This window comes from Salvelinus fontinalis, chromosome 9 (assembly GCF_029448725.1).
Source record: "Salvelinus fontinalis isolate EN_2023a chromosome 9, ASM2944872v1, whole genome shotgun sequence".
NCBI lineage: Eukaryota > Metazoa > Chordata > Actinopteri > Salmoniformes > Salmonidae > Salvelinus > Salvelinus fontinalis.
In genome coordinates this window covers 26,175,832-26,199,798 of record NC_074673.1, presented here as the reverse complement: position 1 = coordinate 26,199,798, position 23,967 = coordinate 26,175,832, and the positions used below count along the sequence as shown (strand labels likewise).

Below are 23,967 nucleotides of genomic sequence, written 5' to 3'. Positions count from 1 at the left end.
CTAGTCAGTTATGAAGATATTCCTCCCCCATCATAGTTATGGTGCACAGTTAAAGGCTTAACTACAGTCAAGTAGTCAGAATGCACACAATTTTCAATACAAATGTACCAACAACTCAGGCCATCTTGTCAAGCGCTAATCTTCCATGACCAATTTGCATGCCACCCAGTGTATAAGCCATTCCAGGACCTCTTCATTACAGTTACAGCCCCACCTGACAACCAAATTGTCAGATTTATCAAGTAAAAAAAAAATCAAAAGTAAATGACACATGCAAGAATTCAAACGCTTTGAGTTTTATTATAATTAGACAAGAGGCTGCTTGGAAAACAAGTATAAATGCTGGTTGGGAGGCATATTTAGTATTCATCTTCTTCCGCCTCACAACCGTCACCAGAGTCTGCCCCCACCTCCTCATAATCTTTCTCCAGAGCAGCCATGTCTTCTCTGGCCTCAGAGAACTCCCCCTCCTCCATGCCTTCACCAACATACCAGTGCACAAAGGCCCGCTTGGCATACATCAGGTCAAACTTGTGGTCCAGACGACTCCAAGCCTCTGCAATAGCTGTGGTGTTACTCAGCATGCACACAGCTCTCTGCACCTTGGCCAGATCACCCCCAGGCACAACAGTAGGCGGCTGGTAGTTGATCCCCACCTTGAACCCTGTCGGACACCAATCCACAAATTGGATGGATTTGCGGGTCTTGATGTGGGCGATGGCTGCGTTGACATCTTTGGGCACCACGTCACCACGGTACAGCAAGCAGCAGGCCATGTACTTGCCATGCCTGGGATCGCACTTTACCATCTGGTTAGCCGGTTCAAAGCAGGCATTTGTGATCTCAGGAACAGAGAGTTGCTCGTGATAGGCCCTTTCTGCTGAGATGATGGGAGCATAAGTGACCAGGGGGAAGTGGATACGGGGGTAAGGAACCAGGTTGGTCTGGAACTCTGTCAGATCCACATTGAGTGCGCCATCAAAGCGCAAAGAGGCAGTAATTGAGGAGACGATCTGGGCAACGAGGCGGTTCAGATTGGTGTAAGATGGACGCTCCACACCAAGATTACGCTTGCAGATGTCAAAGATGGCCTCATTGTCCACCATGAAAGAGCAATCCGAGTGCTCCAGAGTGGTATGCGTTGTCAAGATGGAGTTGTAGGGCTCCACAACTGCCGTGGACACTTGGGGCGCAGGGTAGACTGAGAACTCCAGTTTGGACTTTTTCCCGTAATCGACAGACAGGCGCTCCATTAAGAGCGAACCAAAGCCAGAGCCAGTCCCACCTCCAAAACTATGAAATATAAGGAATCCTTGTAGTCCAGTGCACTGGTCAGCCTGAGGAGAACGAGCACTCATTAACAATTCATCCAAATTTCACCATGGTGGGACTTGCAACTAGAGATTGAACCACTCACCATTTTACGCATTCTGTCCAGTACAGATTCCACTATCTCCTTGCCAATGGTGTAATGGCCACGTGCATAGTTATTGGCAGCATCCTCCTTGCCACTGATGAGTTGTTCAGGGTGATAAAGCTGACGATAGTGTCCATTCCTTATTTCATCTAGAATACATTATATTGGCATATGCAGAAAAGACCAGTAGTGTTTAATAAAAAATAAACTAGGTGCCATACAAACAAATCAAGATATTACATGTCAATGTACACCATGACATTTTATACCATTGAGGTTGTAGAGCTAGCTATACAACTATATGTTCCTTACCCACAACTGTAGGCTCCAAATCTATGAAGACAGCCCTGGGAACATATTTCCCACTGCCAGTCTCACTAAAGAAGGTACCAAACGAAGAATCAGCCAGGGAAGCAGTACTGGATTCATGTAGTCTCCCATCTGGTTGGAAACCATGCTCCAGGCAATACAACTCCCAACATGCATTGCCCATCTGGACACCTGCTTGGCCAATGTGTATAGAAATGCACTCCCTCTGTCAAGACAAGAGTAATTGAATTTTAAGTGCATAGCCTAACATTTTCAAAACTGTGCTATATTGCATGTTGTAGCCCAACTATTTGGGGTCATGACAAAGTTGCTCAACTTAAAATGTACTTTTGGCCTGAATACTAGTGCAAACCACAGGAGGTTGATGCACCTTAAATTGGGGAAGACAGGCTCACGCAATGGCTGTAGCAGAATGGTATCAAATACAAGACACGTGGTTTCCATGTGTTTGATGCAGTCTCATTATGGTTGAGCCATCCTGCAACAGCCTCCACTAGCGCAAACATAACTCCAGAGAAAAGCTCAAAATCGGTATTAGATTCGAAAAGATCACTAAATTTGTAAGACGCCAAAGCATTTTAGTAAACTTCAGCTTACCATTGTTCAGCAGCTACAAATGGAATGGAATTTAGGAATGACAGTTCAACAGATTCTTCATGTAAATCACAAGTGCAAACAATAGAAAATATTTTCATATCAACCATTAAGTTGTAGCAAAACCAGATTTGTCAAAAGCACACCACAACAGCCCACTAACCTAAAACACAAAACAAATTGTCAAATGGGCCTGGCTTATAGATGCTTCAGCAATCAATTGTGGGGGTGTGGCTTTCAATTGACTTAAAGGGCTAATGTCATTTTTAGCTACCAAGTTGTACCTAACAATAGGGTGATATCAGGTTTTACTATTGCCCCCCCAAATTCAAATCTGGATCTCCAAGCTAGTATCACTGCTTTTCTTTTATTATTCCCCTCTAATCATGGACTGACATAGACCTGGGACACCAGGTGGGTGCAGTTAATTATGTTAGAACATAAAACCAGCAGTACTCCGCACCTCCTGGGTAGGATTTGAATACCACTGCTATAGCCTAACTATTTCATGATTCAATAATGGAAGTGCCATTCTGACTTTCTTAGGAGCCTAGTACTGGACTAAAAGGAGCTTTCTATAGAGGGGTCATTCAATGAATAGAGTGCCTTTTGGATAGAGTAATTTGGTCCCCCAAAAGCATTGTCACGAAGAGCACTTATTCAACTTCATGACATACATTTTTTCCCATCTCAAGAGGTTAAATTACGAAGAATTACTCTAAAAGTGACTATAAAGATGTTAAATAGTACTTTTGAAATAAAAAAAAGTTTAAAGGAATAGTTTTACCATATTAAAACTAGAATTCAGTTCACGTTACAGGGTTGACCTTAAACCAGCGGGTAAATAGATCACAATTCACATGTTCCTCTTGAAGAATCTTCAGAAATTACTTTCTCAAGTAACAAAACTAGGGCTTTAAAATGATGGTGAAAGCTTTTTGGGATTAAGTGGGTTAAAATCTTTCTAGAAGTTGGAAAAAAATGACAAAATTGGGGTCTTTATTGAAAACATTGAATTTATTTAAATTAAGACACACTACTATTGGAATTTCTATCATAGTTTTAGTTTAGTTAGAGCATAGATGTATGTGATCGAAATGTAAAATGGTGTGTTTTATTTAAGGAGGGGAAATAAAAGGCACTACACAGTTTCTCCACTGAATTGTTTTGTTCTTGTCCAGGATTAATCGTTGTCTGGGAAACCTGCTCATAGTCTTCCGTAACAGGCCTGATGGGCAGGAGGTTAGGTAAGTCCATCCAGGAGGTCAGGCCTGCCACCCTGACCTGTTAAGCCACCCTGGTAGACCTCAAAAAGCAGGTGACATGAACAGTGCTCAGTAGAAGTTTCGTACCCTTAAATTGTTTTGTTGTAATTATTGACATTTAATGGATGATATTGTAGGGTCTACACTTATTTCCCCACTCTCCCTTCCTTTCTATGACGCCAACATTATGTGTACCATTTTTATCTATATACTGAATTCCAAGTTTGAACATGATGGTGATTCTGGGATTTGGCTTTCTGGCCACATTACTGGTGCGATATAGTTTCAGTGGATCTGGATTTACTCTCCCGGTGGCAGCGATGGCTGTGTAGTGGGCAGTTATCCTAAATGGCTTTGAGTCTTTGTATTACAGGAAATATCTAATTTTTGGTTTTACTTGGCTTCGTTCAATTTGTTTCAAAGCTTAAACAACGAAATCTATAGGATTGTAATGTCAACACACAGGCAGGGTCCCTGAATACCATCATGCTGCTCCACATCTTTGGGTCCATCTTTGGACTGATGATGTCAAGGGTCTTCAACCAAGAAGGATCCAAGCAACAGCTTGAGAAAGAGAAAATGGTCAGCAAGATGGATGTATTGTCCTTAATAGGTATGTACATAGCCAAATGCTAAGTGCTCCACCAATCACTTGTTTGTTGTATGTATTCTATACAACACTAGAATATTAAAATCTGTCATAAGAAGTAATCAATGTGGCAGTTAAATTGAACATATTAAAGGGATTGTTCACCCATCTTAGAAAATTATACATTGGTTTCTTTACCCTAAGTTGTCTATGGAAAAGGTAAGACAGCAATTCATGCTTTGGTTTTGTGGCCAGGTAGTTGGTTACATCTTGCCTGTGCTCTCCAGGGAGGTACTGTGTTCCTGTGGAGGTTCTGGCACAGTTTTAAATATGTGCCTGTGGACCATCCTGTTAGGGGGAGGAGGCTGAGAGCTCTCTACAGCACCTAATGGCCCTGGAAGTTAGTGCCCTCACAGCTGCTGGCGTCACTGTGCTCAACAGCCCCAATGGAAAATTGAACATGGTAAAGATTAACTGAACATTTTCTGATAGTCAGTGGGATGTCAGAGGTAGGAGGTCAGGTTAGGTCAGAGAGCAGTAACAGCAACCATTAAACCATCAGACATAACATGTAGAACAGAAGAACCATTTAAGAAGTGCACCTATTGGTAGATGGGTAAAAATGTAAATAAAGCAAACATTGAATATCCCTTTGAGCATGGGTAAGTAATTAATTATACTTTGGATGGTGTATCAATGGGGCAAATCCAACACATCACTGAGTACCACTTCATATTTTTTGGGATAAAAATGTACGGAAGAGAGCTAAGCACAGGCAAACCTGGTTCAGTCTGCTTTCCAACACACACTGGGAGACAAATTCACCTTTCAGCAGGACAATAACCTAAAACACAAGGCCAAATATACACTGGAGTGGCTTACCAAGAAGACCATGAATGTTCCTGAGTTGCCTAGTTACAGTTTGGACTTAAATCAGCTTGAAAATCTATGGCAAGACTTGAAAATGGCTGTCTAGCAATGATCAACGACCAACTTGACAGAGCTTGAAGAATTTTAAAAAGAATAATGTGCAAATATTGTACAATCCAGATGTGCAAAGCTCTTAGATACATGCCCATAAAGACAATCACAAAGGTGATTCTAGCATGTATTGACTCAGGGGTGTGAATACTAATGTATATTTTTTATTTTACCTTTATTTATTAACTAGGCAAGTCAGTTAAGAACAAATTCTTATTTTCAATGACGGCCTAGGAACAGTGGGTTAATTGCCTGTTCAGGGGTAGAACGACAGATTTGTACCTTGTCAGCTCGGGGATTTGAACTTTCAACCTTTCGGTTGCTAGTCCAATGCTCTAACCACCAGGCTAACCTGCCACCCCAAATAAGATAGTTCTGTATATCATTTCAATACATTAGCAGAAATTTCTAAAAACATGCTTTCACTTATGGGGTATGGTGTGTAGAGAGAAACTCTTGTGTGTAGAACGAAAAAAAAATATTTCATCCATTTTGAATTCAGGCTGTAACACAACAAAATGTGGAATAAGTCAAAGGGTATGAATAATTTCTGAAGGCACTGCACCCTATTGCAAACAGATTGCAGGCTTGCTACAGGGCATTTCCATGTAAAAGGACCCATGAGCGCCAACATGTGAAGTTCATAGGAACATGTCAAATCTTGTGCCAAATGAAATCAAAGAGTCCAAAAAAGAAATGGAGGCATATTTTAATTTTTCAACCATTTTCTATCCTAAATATTAGGAAAAATAAAGGCTTGGACTTCTGATCAAACAGATGGAAAGGGGGTCTTAGAAAACATTTACCAGAAAAAGTCTAAAAAGGTATTAGAAATACACAATCATCTTTAAGTAAAGACTCCTACCAGCTAATATCAAAGTATTCAGACCCCTTCACTTTTTCCAAATTCTAAAGTTGATTAAATATTTTTTCCATCAATCTACACACAATGCCCCATAATGACAAAGCGAAAACAGGTTTTTAGACATTTTTGCAAATGTATTACAAATAAAAAAACAGAAATACCTTATTTACATAAGTATTCAGACCCTTTGCTATGAAACTCGAAATTGAGCTCAGGTGCATCCTGTTTCCATTGATCATCCTTGAGATGTTTCTACAACTTGATTGGAGTCCACCTGTGGTAAATTCAATTCATTGTACATGATTTGGAATGGCACACACCATCTATATAAGGTCCCACAGTTGACAGTGCATGTCAGAGCAAAAACCAAGCCATGAGGTCGAAGGAATTGTCCGTAGAGCTCCGAGACAGGATTGTGTCAAGGCACAGATCTGGGGAAGGGTACCAAAAAATGTCTGCAGCATTGAAGGTCCCAAGAACACAGTGGCCTCCATCATTCTTAAATGGAAGAAGTTTGAAACCACCAAGACTCTCCCTGGAGCTGGCCGCATGGCAGAAATGAGCAATCAGGGGAGAAGGGCCTTGGTCAGGGAGGTGACCAAGAACCCGATGGTCCCTCTGACAGAGCTCCAGAGTTCCTCTGTGGAGATGATTGTCCTTCTAGAAGGTTCTCCTATCTCTGCAGCACTCCACCAATCAGGCCTTTATGGTAGAGTAGCCAGACGGGAGCCAGTCCTCAGTAGAAGGCACATGACAGCCCGCTTGGAGTTCGCCAAAAGGGACCTAAAGGACTCTCAAACCACAAGAAACAAGATTCTCTGGTTTGATGAAACCAAGATTGAACTCTTTGTCCTGAATGCCAAGCGTCACGTCTGGAGGAAACCTGGCACCATCCCTACGGTGAAGCATGGTGGTGGCAGAATCATGTTGTGGGTATGATTTTCAGCGGCAGGGACCGGGAGACCAGTCAGGATTGAGGGAAGGATGAACAGATCAAAGTACAGAGTTTTAACCTGGTTGAAAACCTGCTCCAGAGCACTCAGAACCTTAGACTGGGGTGAAGGTTCACCTTCCAACAGAAAAACAACCCTAAGCACACAGCCAAGACAACGCAGGAGTGGCTTTGGGACAAGTCTCCGAATGTCCTTGAGTGGCCCAGCCAGAGCCCGGACTTGAACCCGATCAAACATCTCTGGAGAGACCTGAAAATAGCTGTGCAGCGACACTCCCCATCCAACCTGACAGAGCTTGAGAGGGTCTGCAGAGAAGAATGGGAGAAACTCCCCAAATACAGGTGTGCCAAGCTTGTAGCATCATACCCAAGAAGACTCGAGGCTGTAATCGCTGCCAAAGGTGCTTCAACAAAGTACTGAGTAAAGGGTCTGCATACTTATGTACATGTGATATTTCAGTTTTTGCTTTGCCATTATGGGGTATTGTGTGTAGATTAATGAGGGGTAAAAAATCTATTTAATCAATTTTAGAATAAGGGTGTAACGTAACAAACTGTGGGAAAAGTCAATGGGTCTGAATACTTTCCGAATGCACTGTTGATTTAGTTTTGGATAAATTATTTGCCTTCTGTAAGTATAAGAAACATTGCCCTGTGCCTTGAAATTTTATTACCAAAATCCCACATTTCTTTGAGATATTTACAAATTTCTCTCCCTAATGCCACCTCTCTTTTCCTTTACTGCAGGGGTGTCAAACTCATTCCACGGAGGGCCTTGTGTCTGCAGGTTTTTGGTCTTTCCTTTCAATAAAGCCCTAGACAACCAGGTGTGGGGAGTTCCTAACTAATTAGTGATGTTAATTCATCAATCAAGTACAAGGGTGGAGCGAAAACCCGCAGACACTCGGCCCTCCGTGGAATGAGTTTGACACCTGTGCTTTACTGTAACGAGTATCCTTACCCACTGAGCACCGACCAACACCGGGCGTCCATGGACCTTGAGAAGTAGTTGAAATTTGGTCAGTACCCCCTGGCCTTGATTTCAACGTCCACAGACGTCATTTTTTGTTATGGTTTTTTTCAACGTCCACAGATGTTGATTTTTGGTCCGGTTCAGACCAGCCTTGATTTGGTCAAAACCTATACATCCATGATTGGTTCAGATATGGTCCGGACCGGACCAAATCTAAACCAATCGTAGACGTCTAAGTTTTCACAAGTTTAGAGAACACAGTACAGTAGAGAACAGTAAAGTTTAAAAAAGTTGAGTATTGCTGTACTGCTGTATGTCCTCTACTGTTCTCTTCTGTACTGTACTCTACTGAGCAATTCAGCCCAGTTCCGTTATTGCCCTATACATTCCTTAGCTGGATTACATGTGTGGTAAAAATATTTGTGACACTCAGTATCTGATAATGCCGTTAAAGTTGACAAGACAACAACAACTAACCATGACATATTGGGTAAATCTTCAAGGACATAAGGTTACACATCCTACAAAAAAAGTGCTCCTAGAGGGCTGGGAGCATGAACGAGATCTGAATGCAAGTTTTGGGTGGATAGGTAATGGCATGGGCCATGGTGACAGAGATGGGACTGTTTGGGAAGGAGTTCGCCCCTCTGTGGTTCTTCCTGTTATCCCACCTTGGTTGCTCACTAAGTCAATTATAAACCTAGGGTTTCTTGAGAGGGTAAGAGCTGGTGAGGAAGGAGTAGATCCAGTAAATATTGTAAGTGAACATTTAAGAACTCAGTACTATGGTGTCTTGAATATATGCACTGATGGGGCGGGGAGGTCCTCTGGTCGAGAGAGAAGGGAGAAAGTGTAATCACAAGACTGAGACTGGGACACACAACAGTATATTGAAATTGGTAGGAAAACATTGACTGGGAAGTGTGATCACTGTCATGAGGAGATGGAGACAGTGGAACATGTGCTATTTCAGTGCCAGCCATATGGGAGGGAAAGGGAGAGATTGTTATCAGATTTAATGAGTAATGGTGTTGAAGAGCCAAGCATAAGTGAACTGCTGAGAAAATCTTCAGGGGGTGTAAGTAATTATGTATTTCGTTTCGCATTTATACCTTCCCTGTCTGGTCCACACTCCAGTCCAGTTGTTCACGGTCATGCACCTTAAAGATGTCTGCCAACAACCATATAAAAACCACAGAAGAAGTATCTGTTAACGTTTTCTTGTTCAGCACGGTAGTCTTTTGCTGTGACACATCGAAGCGTACATGCTGTAGCGGCTTCCGGTTGCAGGAGAAACATTGGAAATGTGTTCTGGTGTTTACACGTTTTCACACAAACAGTAAAAAACATGGAAATTCTTGGAGAGGAGTTTGGAGATATGACTCCCCAGCAGCTTGCGGCTCCTGTCAATACTATAGAGGTAATTATATTGTTGCATTAGCACAATAGGATGACTGGGCGAACAGATAAGCCGAAGTGGTGTGCAGTTTGCGCATGTTGTTTTCATTTTCAATGTAAAGTTCGCAAACGCATGTAGTTTTTAGCTAAGTTAGCTAGCTTCTTGCCTAGAAACCCGACGTTGAATTGCATTGAGTTCTACGGCAGACATTTGCGTTTGAATCAGGAAAGAAATGCCCGAGATGCCGGTGTTTGGAGGACATATTGGCACGGGTGTTAGGCCCGGGACGATGTCGAGTGCCGGCAAACCGTGCCAATATATCCTCCAAACACCGCCTTCTCGGACATTATCACTTTTGTACAACGGGTTACCAACATTCAAATAATGATTGACAGATTTAGATTCAAATAGTTATTTTGATGAATTTGTGCGTACTACTTCATCCTTCCACAGGATATAGTCACGACACAAATCTAGCGTTGCTACCCAAGCCGGCTGGTCGTTCGTTATAAATCAATAACAGCAAAGTAGCCGTATTTGTTTAAGCTGTTTTCTAGTGACATTTATTTGGATACATCGATAACAATTAGCTAATGAGGCGCAATTTTGCCTTGAATCGAAAATGTGCTCACTCGTCACTGGACACGGTTGTTCAGAGAAGCTAGCCAACAACTCAGTTAACACAATCACTTCAAACTGAAGCTGGAAAGACTGCAAACTAGCTGCCCTTAGTTTCATTTGATCTTTTTTCAATTGACATTTCTTTGTACAGTCGTGGCCAAAAGTTTTGAGAATGACACATATTCGTTTTTCAAAGGTTGCTGCCTCAGTGTCTTAAAATATTTTTGTCAGATGTTACTATGGAATACTGAAGTATAATTACACGCATTTCATAATTGTCAAAGGCTTTTATTGACAATTACATGAAGTTGATGCAAAGAGTCAATATTTGCAGTGTTGACCCTTCTTTTTCAAGACCTCTGCAATCTGCCCTGGCATGCTGTCAATTAACCTCTGGGCCACATCCTGACTTATGGCAGCCCATTCTTGCATAATCAATTCTTGGAGTTTGTCAGAATGTGTGTTTTTGTTTGTCCACCTGCCTCTTGAGGATTGACCACAAGTTCTCAATGGGATTAAGGTCTGGGGAGTTTCCTGGCCATGGATGCAAAATATCAATGTTTTGTTCCAAGATGCCACTTAGTTATCACTTTTGCCTTATATCAAGGTGCTCCATCATGCTGGAAAAAGCATTGTTCGTCACCAAACTGTTCCTGGATGGTTGGGAGAAGTTGCTCTCGGTGGATGTGTTGGTACCATTCTTTATTCATGGCTGTGTTCTTAGGCAAAATTGTGAGTGAGCACACTCCCTTGGCTGAGAAGCAACCCCACACATGAATGGTCTCAGGACGCTTTACTGTTGGCATGACACAGGACTGATGGTAGCGCTCTCCTTGTCTTCTCCGGACAAGCTTTTTTCCGGATGCCCCAAACAATCGGAAAGGAGATTCATCAGAGAAAATGACTTTACCCCAGTCCTCAGCAGTCCAATCCCTGTGCCTTTTGCAGATTATCAGTCTGTCCCTGATGTCTTTCCTGGAGAGAAGTGGCTTCTTTGCTGCCCTTCTTGACACCAGGCCATCCTCCAAAAGTCTTTGCCTCACTGTGCGTGCAGATGCACTCACACCTCCATGCTGCCATTCCTAAACAAGCTCTGTACTGGTGGTGCCCCTATCCCGCAGCTGAATCAACTTTAGGAGACGGTCCTGGCGCTTGCTGGACTTTCTTGGGCGCTCTGAAGCCTTCACAACAATTGAACCGCTCTCCTTGAAGTTCTTGATGATCTGATAAATGGTTGATTTAGGTGCAATCTTACTGGTAGCGATATCCTTGCCTGTGAATCCCTTTTTGTGCAAAGCAATGATGACGGCACGTGTTTCCTTGCAGGTAACCATGGTTGACAGAGGAAGAGCAATGATTCCAAGCACCACCCTCCTTTTGATGCTTCCAGTCTGTTATTTGAACTCAATCAGCATGACAGAGTGATCTCCAGCCTTGTCCTCGTCAACACTCACACCTGTGTTAACGAGAGAATCACTGACATGATGTCAGCTGGTCCTGTTGTGGCAGGGCTGAAATGCAGTGGAAATGTTTTTGGGGGATTCAGTTAATTTGCAAGGCAAAGAGGGACTTTGCAATTCATCTGATCACTCTTCATAACATTTGAGTATATGCAAATTGCCATCATACAAACTGAGGCAGCAGACTTTGTGAAAATTAATATTAGTGTCATTCTCAACTTTTGGCCACGACTGTATATATCCATAAAAATGGATGCCAGCTGATTCATGATTTCGGCTGCCTGCCTATCTGTCTCCTCCAGACTCGTTCATTTATATGGGACAGCTGGAGATCGACTTTGAATATTGAAACAATGTCGGAGAGACGGATAGCAAAGTTTATACAATTCTCTGCTGTTGAAAACTAAACGTTAGTCTAAAAGACTTTCTAGATGGTTTTTATAGTGGAGATCAAGTATATAAATTGCTGGGCTGATGAGACGGTGGATTGTGCAGTCAGATGGAACAGAGTAAATAGTCATTTTAATGTCATAGATTTAGCTGGTGATAATTTGTGGAATAGACACCGGCTGGAATGTGGTTTTAGCCAATCAGCATTCCGGATTAGACCCACCCGTTGATAAAAATCATATGGGCAGAACCATGTAAACACGTGCACAATCTCGAAGTATGCATGCATGCATCTGGTGCATGTATTTGTATCTTGTGCGCATGCTTCAGTTGATAGAAAGTTGAATGCGCTACCAGCGCTTTGAAAAGTTTATTTTACTTTCCTGTGGCTATATTGTCTCCCATTCCTACTGCCAAAAGGACCAACTGTACGGGCAACTTTAAAAAAATTATTCAATATTTTGTCTTGTAGAGGTCCTAATAGGAAACTTACCTGATTCCAATTTATTTCTGGCTGCCAGGGTAGCTAGATACTAGCTCTTGATCATAACTCAGTTCCATTACACATAAATCATTGGACAAAGCGTCTTCTGTAAGGGGGAGTTTTGTTGGGAGTGGCAATGCTCTATCTGAACACTAACAGGCGTCGTTATCTTTCATATCAGCAATAAATAATTTTCAAAAACCAAAAGGTTAAAATGATACACCATGATAGGGTTAGTGTTACCACACAGCCACAAGTGTTACAGCACTTGTTTACGGAAGACAACTAGCTATCTAGAATGCTCTGAACACCTGTGTGTAAGTGTAACCAAAGCTTATGGATATACTGACAAGATACAAAACAGCACATCGCGCTGTGTAGCTCATGCCTTTCTTTGGATTGGATACATCTCATTTTAATACTTAAAAATAAATATTTGATGAGGGTTGTGATGTGGCCTCCCGGGTGGCGCAGTGGTCTAGGGCACTGCATCGCAGTGCTAGCTGCGCCACCAGAGTCTCTGGGTTCGTGCCCAGGCTGGGCTGGGTTCGCGCCCAGGCTCTGTCGCAGCCGGCAGCAACCGGGAGGTCCGTGGGGCGACGCACAATTGGCATAGCGTCGTCCGGGTTAGGGAGGGTTTGGCCGGTAGGGATATCCTTGTCTCAGTATATGAAATGTAAAAAAAAAAAAAATGTAATAATAAAATAAAATGTATACACTACTGTAAGTCGCTCTGGATAAGAGCGTCTGCTAAAGGACTAAAAATGTAAATGATGTCAATTCAATGGAGAAAGAGATGCTATGCTACTAGCCGCATTGCGTAAATATGCATAGCCATCTCGAGACCACTCCGAAATAGTGTTTTTTTTGTGATGTCACATGTCCTACTTATATACATTTTTATTTAACTTGGCAAGTCAGTTAAGAACATTATTTTTTACAATGACGGCCAGTCCCTGTGGAACTTCGAATCACGGCCGGATGTGATACAGCCTGGATTCGAACCAGGTACTGTAATACGCCTCTTACACTGAGATGCAGTGTCTTAGACCGCTGCGCCACTCGGGGGCCATATAGCAGTACACTTGTAACAACCTAAGCATTACGACATTTCTATTTAATAAAATAAGCCATTCATTTTTTTTGTTGCCCGAATTTGACACTTTCTCATTGACCTCCATAGAAAAACTCCTAGCTTGGTGTGTGGAAAAATGAAGAAAAAAACAGCACCACCTGTTAGAGGGAGACAGATTTTCTGCTGAGTTGGGCTGCTCTCTTTACCTCTTCTTCCCTGGGTTATCTCAGGGAGTGTAGCAGAAGTTTCTTCGGATGGAGGCACTCATAGCTGCATGGATCTGTGCAAAACTGAAAGATGAGGGCCAAATGTTTAGAAAGCTGTATAGCAAGAGATGATTATTGATGTTTTAAAACAGTGTCGGGATTGTAGTTCACATGAGCCAGTCGTGGGCGAAGCTAATGGCTGAAAACTGTAGGGAGAAGGCAGAATGCTGCCTAGGGAGCCAGCTAGATAACAACTCCTAGCTACATCCTGATGTGTATTATTGTTTCTTTACTTGGATCTCTGCAACTGCTTGTTTTTTTCCATAGGAAAAATGGAAACTATTGCCAGCTTTTTTGAAGGTAAGGAAGAGTATGTTTGCTATTTCTACTATATAGTGGATATAGCTAATGATAGTGAATTCCACATGAACCCGGATAATTGTCTTTCACTTCATTCTTCACTTTTACTGTCTGTTTGCCATCTGTAGTCCCTCTGTTAATGTCTGATATTTCAGGTGAAAGGTCTGGTGAAACAGCACATTGACTCCTTCAACTACTTCATCAATGTGGAGGTAAAGCAACGGTTTCATCACTTGGTGTAACAAGGATTGAAATATAATGTATAGAATAGCCACGTGAATAAACATATCAGCAGTTGAGGCTGGGCTGAACCAGAATCTGGGCTTACAGAAGACATTGATATGGTGAATCTTCTTTAAGCCCAGGAATTAGCCATTCAATTTGCCATTACCCAGCTTTTCAGGATTAATAATATCAAAATACATTTGTTACTCACAAAATACGGATTTTCGATTAGCAACTATAGTCATTTACTGCGGTCACGGTTGGTATGTACTTCCAAAAAAGGTCTAAATAAAAGGTTACATGCAACTGAAAAAATGCCTCTTCGGCACCTCTGTAGTGAGCTGGAGACATATGACCTGTGCATGGCAGTAAGGTTACACAGCCAATGTAAATTGCTCACGTCCCAAGGATCCCCAATAGCACAAACCTTAGTGCTACATGTTTTAAGTCTTCAACAGCTTGGAGGCGCCGAGGAGGCATTTTTTTCAGCTGCATGTAACTTTGTATTTAGATCTTTTTTGGAAGTACACACTGGCCTTGGCTGCAGTAAATTACTATAGTTGATAATCAAAACTCCATAATTGGTGAGTAACGAACGTATTTTGACATTAAGCTTGAAAAGCTGGTGAATGGCTGTTTCCTGGGCTTAAAGGAGTTTTGCCATATCAAAGTCTCTTGTAAGGCCAGATTCTGGTTCAAGGCCTACTTCCATATGGCCGTATTTTGCAAGTGTATTGTGTAGCTACCCAAGCTATGTCTAAATTTGAGCATATGTGTGGTTTATTACAGATAAAGAAGATAATGAAAGCAAATGAAAAGATCACAAGTGATGCTGATCCCATGTGGTACCTAAAGTAAGCTGCTGGTCCTACTCCCTATACATGCCATCCAACAACAACAAACATTGGTGGGAATGCGATGTTGCTGGTTCAAATCCTTCTTAGACCAGCAACGTTTTACTTACAAGGCAGACACGCAACAAGCAGTCAGGACTATTTAAAAAAAAAAAAATGAAAAAAAAGAATAATGGGCTTACTTAAAATCCATGGCAAACTACACTATCATTTCTAAAACTAAAATAACACCAGCGTCCCATTTCCAGGTACCTCAATATATACGTTGGCATGCCTGATGTTGAAGAGAGCTTCAATGTAACCAGACCAGTGTCTCCACACGAGGTGAATCTAGTCTGTTTGCCCTTCCCCGCAAAAATATCACAAACCATTGCACAATAGTGTCACACAGTTGAATAGTCTCTGTGCTTAACTAGGAGGACATTACAATATATACATATTGGGTCTTCCTCAACCCACGGCTGAATTTTAGCACACTTTGAAATAAAAAGGAACATTTGTGAATACAACTCATTAAAGGCGCATTGTTTCCACCAGTGTCGTCTCAGGGACATGACTTACTCTGCACCCATCACAGTGGACATCGAGTACACACGTGGCAGTCAGAGAATCATCCGCAATGCTCTGCCCATTGGAAGGTACTGCTCTCTCCCTCTCTGCAAACCCTCTCTTTATCACACTATGGGGAAGGTACTAACCAGTTCTTACCTCACTGAAGTTCAGTGCTTCGGTAGTACATGTTTGTAACTTCCTATAGAATGTGTATTGTTTGCACCACTCTGAGATTTTCCTACTAACGGTGCGTTGAACTATATTCTACCCAGGATGCCCATCATGCTGCGTAGCTCTAACTGTGTCCTCACGGGGAAGACGTCCATGGAGTACTCCAAACTCAACGAGTGCCCTCTGGACCCAGGTAAGCAACACCTAGCTGAACACCTTTGCATGGGGGAGCCACTCTTCTCCTGGAGGGCCACCTGCAGGACTTGTTCCAGCCCAGCACTGATTCAAGTAAATAACTAGTGACGATTTTCAATTTAGACCACATTAGTCTAACCAGGTGTGTTAGAGCTGGGCTAGATCAAAAACATGCACACAGTGGCCTTGTAGGACCAGAATTGCCCATCTCAAGAATGATTGCTGTAGTGTCGAGCATCAGAATGCATAGGTGTGAATTTGTGTCCTTGTCTCTACATCCACAGGGGGCTATTTCATTGTCAAAGGTCAGGAGAAGGTCATTCTGATCCAGGAGCAGCTGTCAAAGAACCGCATCATTGTGGAGCAGGACAGGAAGGGGGCAGTAGGAGCCTCTGTGACCAGGTGATGTCACTCATATTTAGAATGACTCGACCCGATTGTTAGCCTCCCTACTTAGGCTGCAGTTTGGAAACACTTTGCTCCTGTTGGTATTTTCATACTGTTAAGTTCTCATTATTAGATTAACAACTCGACAGACACTATGAAAGCTTAAACCAAGTTTATTCATCCCAAAGGGTCAAACGGCTGTACAGATGACGACATATTCACACAAGCACTGATATTTAACCCTTTCTCCTATACTGAGTCTCCTCCTACACATCTGAACAGCCAATGCATCTCTGTTGCTAGGCAGAACCTTAGTGATATCTGTTCTTCCTCACTTCATTTGACCTGACCTCTGCCCCAAAGTGCTCACTCCTCCCCAACTCACGGCTGTCATGGTGACTGGTACCAGACTGTGTCTCTTCTCCTCTCAGAGGATCCCTCCCATAGGATCCCTGATGGCTTACAATAACATATCCTGACATAATGTAAACGTTATACATTACCCTCTCAGTGACATGAATCAGTATATTTCATATTCTCAGAACCCAACAATACCTACTTTCTTTCAGGATTGATGCAGTTTGTTTTCTCATGTATTGCTAACTTGAGGGCTTTATCATTGTAAGACTGTATGCTCTGTATCCGCATGTGTTTATCCAACCCTCAGTTCACTAACCACCATTCTCCACTCAAACTGCTTTGTCATGAGGTTACAGTTCCACCCATGAGAAGAAGAGCAGGACCAATATGATCGTTAAGCAGGGACGCTTCTACCTAAGACACAACGCACTGTCAGAGGACGCCCCCATTGCCATTATATTCAAGGTAAGAATGTCAAGTCCACATGGTGGCGCTGTCCGACTACAGAATATGACTACAGTCTGACTACAAAATACAGATATTGCCGGGCTCTGCCACCTCTCTACCCTGTTCAGAATTGTTGTTCAATGTGTTGGTAGTGGAACCCACTTGTGGTACTAATTAGCTAATCTAAAATCAAAATAAGTTTATGGACATGCTGCAGCCATTAGCTCTGTGACAATTGCTTCTAATTCGAGTTCAAAATTAGATTTGCAGAACACAATTTTACTGGAATGTTTGTGATAATCTTGTTGTCATAAAATCAAATGATATTTGTCACCTGCGCCGAAAACAGTAGGTGTTAAAGTGAAATGCTTAATTACAAGCCCTTAACCAACAATGCAGTTCTAAGAAGAAAAAAAAAAATAATAATAATAATAATTAAAGAGCAGCAGTAATAACAGTAGCGGAGCTATATACAGTGGGTACCGGTACATAGTCAATGTGCGGAGGCAAGGGTGTCTGTAATTATGTACATGTAGAGTTATTAAAGTGGCTATGCATAGATGACAGAGTAGCAGCAGCGTGGGGGAAATGCAAATAGCTTGGGGGTAGAAGCTGTTTAGAAGCCTCTTGGACCAAGACTTGGCGCTCTCGTACCACTTGCTGTGCAGTAGCAGAGTGAGCAGTCTATGGCTAGGGTGGCTAGAGTCTTTGACAATTTTTAGGGCCTTCCTCTGACACCGCCTAGGAAAGAGGTCCTGGATGGCAGGAAGCTTGACCCCGGTGATGTACGCACTACCCTCTGTAGTGCCTTGCGGTTAGAGGCCGAGCAGTTGCCATACCAGGCAGTAATGCAACCCATCAGGATGCTCTCGATGGTGTAAACCTTTTGAGGACCCGTGCCAAATCTTTTCAGTCTCCTGAGGGGAAGATATTTTTTTTGTGCCCTCTTCACAACTGTCTTGGTGTGCTTGGACCATGAGTTTGTTGATGATGTGGACGCCAAGGAACTTTAAATCAAATGTATTTATAAAGCCCTTCTTACATCAGCTGATATCTCATAGTGCTGTACAGAAACCCAGCCTAAAACCCCAAACAGCAAGCAATGCAGGTGTAGAAGCACGGTGGCAAGGAAAAACTCCTTAGAAAGGCCAGAACCTAGGATGAAACGTATAGAGGAACCAGGCTATGAGGGGTGGCCAGTCCTCTTCTGGCTGTGCAGGGTGGAGATTATAACAGAACATGGCCAAGATGTTCATAGACTACCACCAGTGTCAAATAATAATAATAATCACAGTGGTTGTCGAGGGTGCAACAGGTCAGCACCTCAGGAGTAAATGTCAGTTGGCTTTTCATAGCCGATCATTAAGAGTATCTCTACCGCTCCTGCTGTCTCTAGAGAGTTGAGTTCTGGGACAGGTAGCATGACCAGTGAACAGGTCATGGTTCCATAGCCGCAGGCAGAACAGTTAAAACTGGAGCAGCAGCACGGCCAGGTGGACTGGGGACAGCAAGGAGTCATCAGGCCAGGTAGTCCTGAGGCATGGTCCTAGGGCTCAGGTCCTCAGAGGGAAAGAAAGGGAATTAGAGAGAACATACTTAAATTCACACAGGACACCGGATAAGACAGGCGAAATACTCCAGATATAACAGACTAACCCTAGCCCCCCGACACACAAACTACTGCAGCATAAATACTGGAGGCTGTGACAGGAGGGGTTGGGAGACACTGTGGCTCCATCCGACGATACTCCCGGACAGGGCCAAACAGGCAGGATATAACCCCACCCACTTTGCCAAAGCACATCCCCCACACCACTAGAGGAATATCTGTTAACTCGAAATGACACAACGAAAAGGTTCCAGTTTAACAAAGTTTACTCTACTATATGAACACACTACAAGTAGCCATTACACTCAAGGCCAGGTCCATCCACGAACAGACTCCCTGCGCAGGCGCACTCTTGACTGAGTGATAGCCCCGTAATAACAGAAGTATAGGGATACTTAAAACATGAACGTAACAATATCTTAACGTAACAATATCAACCACCAACTTACCATCCTGAGACAAGGCCAAGTATAGCCAACAAAGATCTCCGCCACGGCACAACCCAAGTGGGGGCGCCAACCCAGACAAAGATCACGTCAGTAACTCAACCCACTCAAGTGACGCACCCCTCCTAGGGACGGCATGGAAGAGCACCAGTAAGCCAGTGACTCAGCCCCTGTAATAGGGTTAGAGGCAGAGAATCCCAGTGGCGAGAGGGGAACCGGCCAGGCAGAGACAGCAAAGGCAGTTCGTTGCTCCAGAGCCTTTCCGTTCACCTTCACACTCCTGGGCCAGACATTCAATTATATGACCCACTGAAGAGATGAGTCTACAGTAAAGACTTAAAGTTAGAGATCGAGTCAGCGTCTCACATGGGTAGGCACATGGGTAGGGTCAGTATGCAGCTTGAAGGTTTGGAGGCCATGATTATTTTCATCATTGTGTCAAGAGGTATAGTACTAAAACACTCGAGTGTCTCCCTTGATCCAAGGTCCTGGCAGAGTTGTGCAGACTCAGGACAACTGAGCTTTGGAGGAATACGCAATATTTAAAGAGTCTGTAATTTGCTTTCTAATGATCATGATCTTTTCCTCAAAGAAGTTCATGAATTTATCGCTGCTGAAGTGAAAGCCATCCTCTCTTGGGGAATGCTGCTTTTTAGTTAGCTTTGCGACAGTATCAAAAATACATTTTGGACTGTTCTTATTTTCCTCAATTAAGTTGGAAAAATAGGATGATCGAGCAGCAGTGAGGGCTCTTCGATACTACATGATACTGTCTTTCCAAGCTATTCAGAAGACTTCCAGTCTGGTGTGGCGCCATTTCCGTTCCAATTTTCTGGAAGCTTGCTTCAGAACTCGGGTATTTTCTGTATACCAGGGAGCTAGTTTCTTATGACAAATGTTTTTAGGGGTGCGACTGCATCTAGGGTATTGCGCAAGGTTGAGTTCCTTGAAGCTCAACCTGCTCCACTACAGCCCCCTCGGTGAGAGTGGGGGCATGCTCGCTAGTTCCTCCTTTTCTTGTACTCTACAATCATCTCCTTTTGTCTTGATCGCGTTGAGGGAGAGGTTGTTGTCCTTGCACCACACGGTCAGGTCTCTGACCTCCCTAAAGACAACAATGAGACAGCCTAATCAGGCCTACCACTGTTGCCATCGGCAAACTTAATGATGGTGTTGGAGTCGTGCCTGTCCGTGCAGTCATGAGTGAACAGGGAGTACGGGAGGGGACTGAGCACACACACCTGAGGGGCTCCCGTGTTGAGGATCAGCGTGGCGGATGTCTTGTTACCTACCCATACCACCTGGGGGCGGCCTGTCAGGAAGTCCAGGATCCAGTTGCAGAGGGAGGTGTTTAGTCCCAGGGTCCTTAGCTTATTGATCAGCTTTGAGGGCACTATGGTGTTGAATGCTGAGCTGTAGTCAATGAATTGCGTTCTGACATAGGTGTTTCTTTTGTCCAGGTGGGAAAGGGCAGTGTGGAGTGCAATAGAGATTGCATCAGATCTGTTGGTGCAGTATGCACATTGGAGTGGGTCTAGGGTTTCTGGGATAATGGTCTTTCAAAGCATTTCATGGCTACAGATGTGAGTGCTGCGGGTCAGTAGTCATTTAGGCAGGTTACCTTATTGTTCTTGGGCACAGGGCCTATGGTGGTCTGCTTGAAACCAGTTGGTATTACAGACTCCGACAGGGAGAGGTTGAAAATGTCGGTGAAGACACTTGCCAGTTGGTCAGCGCATGCTCAGTGTACATGTGGTCTGTAATAGTTGGCAAGCCCTGCCACATCAGACGAGCTTCGGTGCCGGTGTAGTATGATTTGATCTTATTCCTGTATTGACGATTTGCCTGTTTGATGGTTCGTTGGGCATATCCAAATTTCTTATAAGCTTCCGGGTTAGAGTCCCACTCCTTGAAAGAGGCAGCTCTACCCTTTTAGCTCAGTGCGAATATTGCCTGTAATCCATGGCTTCTGGTTGGGGTATGTACGTACAGTCACTGTGGGGACTGTATGTACATTTCAGTCTTCCAGATGTGGACATATGTCACTCTAAGGTCCATATCCGTGACTCAGCTTAAAATGTCTCAAGTAACCTGTTGGCAGCAGTGTCATCAATGATTTTCCCCTTGGACAGCCCTCTCCAAACAACATGTCCAATGTGGCAGTGTAGCATTTTGAGTTTCTTTTCACCAGTGTGGCGTGTTGGCCTTGCTGGTTTGTTTCTCCTGCCCTCATGCATCCTGCCCTCATGCATAATTACCATGACACCTAGCAAAATCTGAAAAGCGGTTCCTTCATTTATTCCGTAGGATATTTTTAGATTCACTTCAAATAAGGTCTGTGTTTCGTATAGGCTTACACCACCTTGCCAATTTTATAACTGTGTAGATATCCATAGGACAAGGTAACTCTGATCAATATTGGCTAAATATAAGCAAAGATCATTTTTTTTGTAGAGTGGATTTATGAAAATGTTAAACGTTACCTTATCCTCGTGAGATTTACACGGATATCAAAACGTCGAGGCGATTTAAGCCTGCACGAAACAGACCTTATTTGAAGTAGATCCAAGACATTCTCTATTGAAGACCTGTAAAATAATGAAGGAACCTCTTTCAAGTTCAGCCGCAAGTTATTACAGGAATTATAACGCGTCGACTATTTCTCTCTAAACCATATACCTTTGACTAATCCGGAAACTATCCCCTCGAAAATAAAACGTTTATTCCGTTCCCTATTTTATCTAACGGGTGGCATCCATGAGTCTAAATATTCCTGTTACATTGCACAACCTTCAATGTTATGCCATAATTATGAAAAATTCTGGCAAATTAGTTCGGAAAGAGCCAGGCGGCCCAAACTGTTGCATATTCCCTGACTCTGCGTGCAATGAACGCAAGAGAAATGACACAATTTCACCTGGTTAATAACCTGGATTTCTTTTAGCTAAATATGCAGGTTTAAAAATATATACTTGTGTATTGATTTTAAGAAAGGCATTGATGTTTATGGTTAAGTACACATTGGAGCAATGACAGTCATTGATTGTTTTTTATAAGATAAGTTTAATGCTAGCTAGCAATTTACCTTAGCTTACTACATTCGCAGCACAGGCAGGCTCCTCGTGGAGTGCAATGTAATCAGTGTTAGAGCATTGGACTAGTTAACTTTAAGGTTGCAAGATTGGATCCCCCGAGCTGACAAGGTTAAAAATCTGTCGTTCTGCCTCGTTCCTAGCCCGTCATTGACAATAAGAATGTGTTCTTAACTGACTTGCCTAGTTAAATAAAGGTGTTTAAAAAATTAAAAAACAGCAAATCGGTGCCCAAAAATACCGATTTCCGATTGTTATGAAAACTTGAAATCGGCCCCGATAATTTTTATTTTTATCGGTCGACCTCTAGTCTGTACTTCTCCCTTTATCTCCTCCATCTTCCAGCCACTCCTCTTTTCTTCTCCCATCCTCTTTGTCAAATCCTTTTTACCTCTTTCTCTTCCATTTCATCATTCTTTCACTTGTACCTCTCCACCATATGCCCTCCTTCAAATTCCCCCACCCCTCCATACTTCCCTGATACCTCTGTCATCCACCTCAATCATTGCCCTTAAACTTCCACCACCACCTCTATTCTGCCCTCATACCTTCCCTCCCACATGTCATCTCCTTTATATCAAACCCTCTAATATAATGTCCTCCTGTAGCTCAATCCCCTCTATCCTCCTCACACAGGCTATGGGTGTGGAGAGTGACCAGGAGATCGTGCAGATGATTGGGACAGAGGAGCACGTCATGGCTAACTTCTCCCCCAGCCTGGAAGAGTGCCAGAAAGCCCAGATCTTCACTGAGATACAGGTACATGATTCCCTCTCTCTGCCTTCTCTGGAACCTGCTGCGGTATGGTGAACCTATGTCAGAGGTTTCTGAATCACACTGGCCTGGGAGGTGCAGGTGATACATGTAGCTTAAGTTGTTAGCATGTTGTGATGCCCAACGCAACAAAACTGTTTTTCAAGTTACTTTAAGATGATTTTGGAATTAATTACATGTATAGCATTGTTATTTGGGGTACATTGACAAAGTTAAGTTGGTGACAGTGGTTAGGTAAATAAACCGAAAGCATGGATTGTAGTGTCTCTTTTGTCCTGTTCTTTCAAAGCAAGGAAAAGTAATTTTGTGATTTGAGTGAACTATCTCTGACAACCAGTGAATGCATGGCTTTACTAGGCCCTTTTCCCCTGACCATTTGACCTGATTATATTGTCTGAGGAGTAGGACTTGACTGTTTCAAATACCTGGATTTTAACAGCTCTCAATATAATGTATTCTTATGAGGAGATGTCTTGAGTTTGGGACACAGCCTTTGTAATGCCTAGCAATTAAAGAATATTCCGCCTCAAGTCATTACTTAATAGGCCAACATGTGCTCGTTGACATATGTTGTTGAATGCAGTGGACCAATTTGTCTGAAATTAAGAACCTTGTCTAGCAGGAGGAACCAGCAATGTATTGATGAGGGCCATATTAGCATCCTAGCAATGGCCGTTGGACTAGATTTGAATGCATGTTTTTCATGCCTGTTCAGTGTTATTATACCTCTGATGCGCGATATGTCAAGCTAAGCCTCAGTAGTAGTAGCTAAGCCTATAAAATAGATATTAGTCCAGGGGTGGGCAAACCTGTTGGCTCCAGAGTCACATTGAAACTTTGACATTCAACAGAGAGCCATGCAGAATTTACCCGTGTTTTTACACATTAACATAA

At 42.9% G+C, this 23,967-nt stretch overlaps 2 protein-coding genes across 4 annotated transcripts in view; one reads left to right on the top strand and one right to left on the bottom strand.

Moving 5' to 3' along the window:
- Positions 1 to 280: 280 nt before the first annotated feature.
- LOC129862347 (tubulin alpha-8 chain-like) lies at positions 281 to 2,507 on the bottom strand. Its single transcript, XM_055933883.1, has 4 exons — positions 2,345 to 2,507; positions 1,730 to 1,952; positions 1,418 to 1,566; positions 281 to 1,337 (listed from the first exon to the last, which is right to left on the bottom strand). The coding sequence occupies exons 1-4, from the start codon at positions 2,345 to 2,347 to the stop codon at positions 360 to 362; spliced, it is 1,353 nt and encodes a 450-aa protein (XP_055789858.1). The 5' UTR covers positions 2,348 to 2,507; the 3' UTR covers positions 281 to 359.
- Positions 2,508 to 9,210: 6,703 nt separating this feature from the next.
- polr3b (polymerase (RNA) III (DNA directed) polypeptide B) overlaps positions 9,211 to 23,967 on the top strand; it is a 40,714-nt gene continuing 25,957 nt past the window's right edge. For 2 of the 3 annotated variants that reach the window (XM_055933882.1, XM_055933881.1), the window contains exons 1-10: positions 9,211 to 9,386; positions 13,929 to 13,961; positions 14,117 to 14,173; positions 14,976 to 15,040; positions 15,289 to 15,364; positions 15,578 to 15,678; positions 15,865 to 15,956; positions 16,243 to 16,360; positions 17,062 to 17,170; positions 22,936 to 23,058. In XM_055933882.1, coding sequence (XP_055789857.1) covers positions 9,315 to 9,386; positions 13,929 to 13,961; positions 14,117 to 14,173; positions 14,976 to 15,040; positions 15,289 to 15,364; positions 15,578 to 15,678; positions 15,865 to 15,956; positions 16,243 to 16,360; positions 17,062 to 17,170; positions 22,936 to 23,058 — 846 coding nt within the window. In that variant the 5' untranslated portion in view covers positions 9,211 to 9,314. The remainder of the gene's footprint in view (positions 9,387 to 13,928; positions 13,962 to 14,116; positions 14,174 to 14,975; positions 15,041 to 15,288; positions 15,365 to 15,577; positions 15,679 to 15,864; positions 15,957 to 16,242; positions 16,361 to 17,061; positions 17,171 to 22,935; positions 23,059 to 23,967) is intronic. The other variant, XM_055933880.1, reaches the window with a different exon arrangement.

Bases quoted from the DNA above. Each gene is read 5' to 3' on its own strand.
- LOC129862347 (XM_055933883.1), bottom strand. The intron at 1,567-1,729 runs GTAAGGAACATA...AATGTATTCTAG, and splicing joins TTTGGAGCCTACAGTTGTGG to ATGAAATAAGGAATGGACAC. The intron at 1,338-1,417 runs GTGAGTGGTTCA...CGTTCTCCTCAG, and splicing joins TGGACAGAATGCGTAAAATG to GCTGACCAGTGCACTGGACT.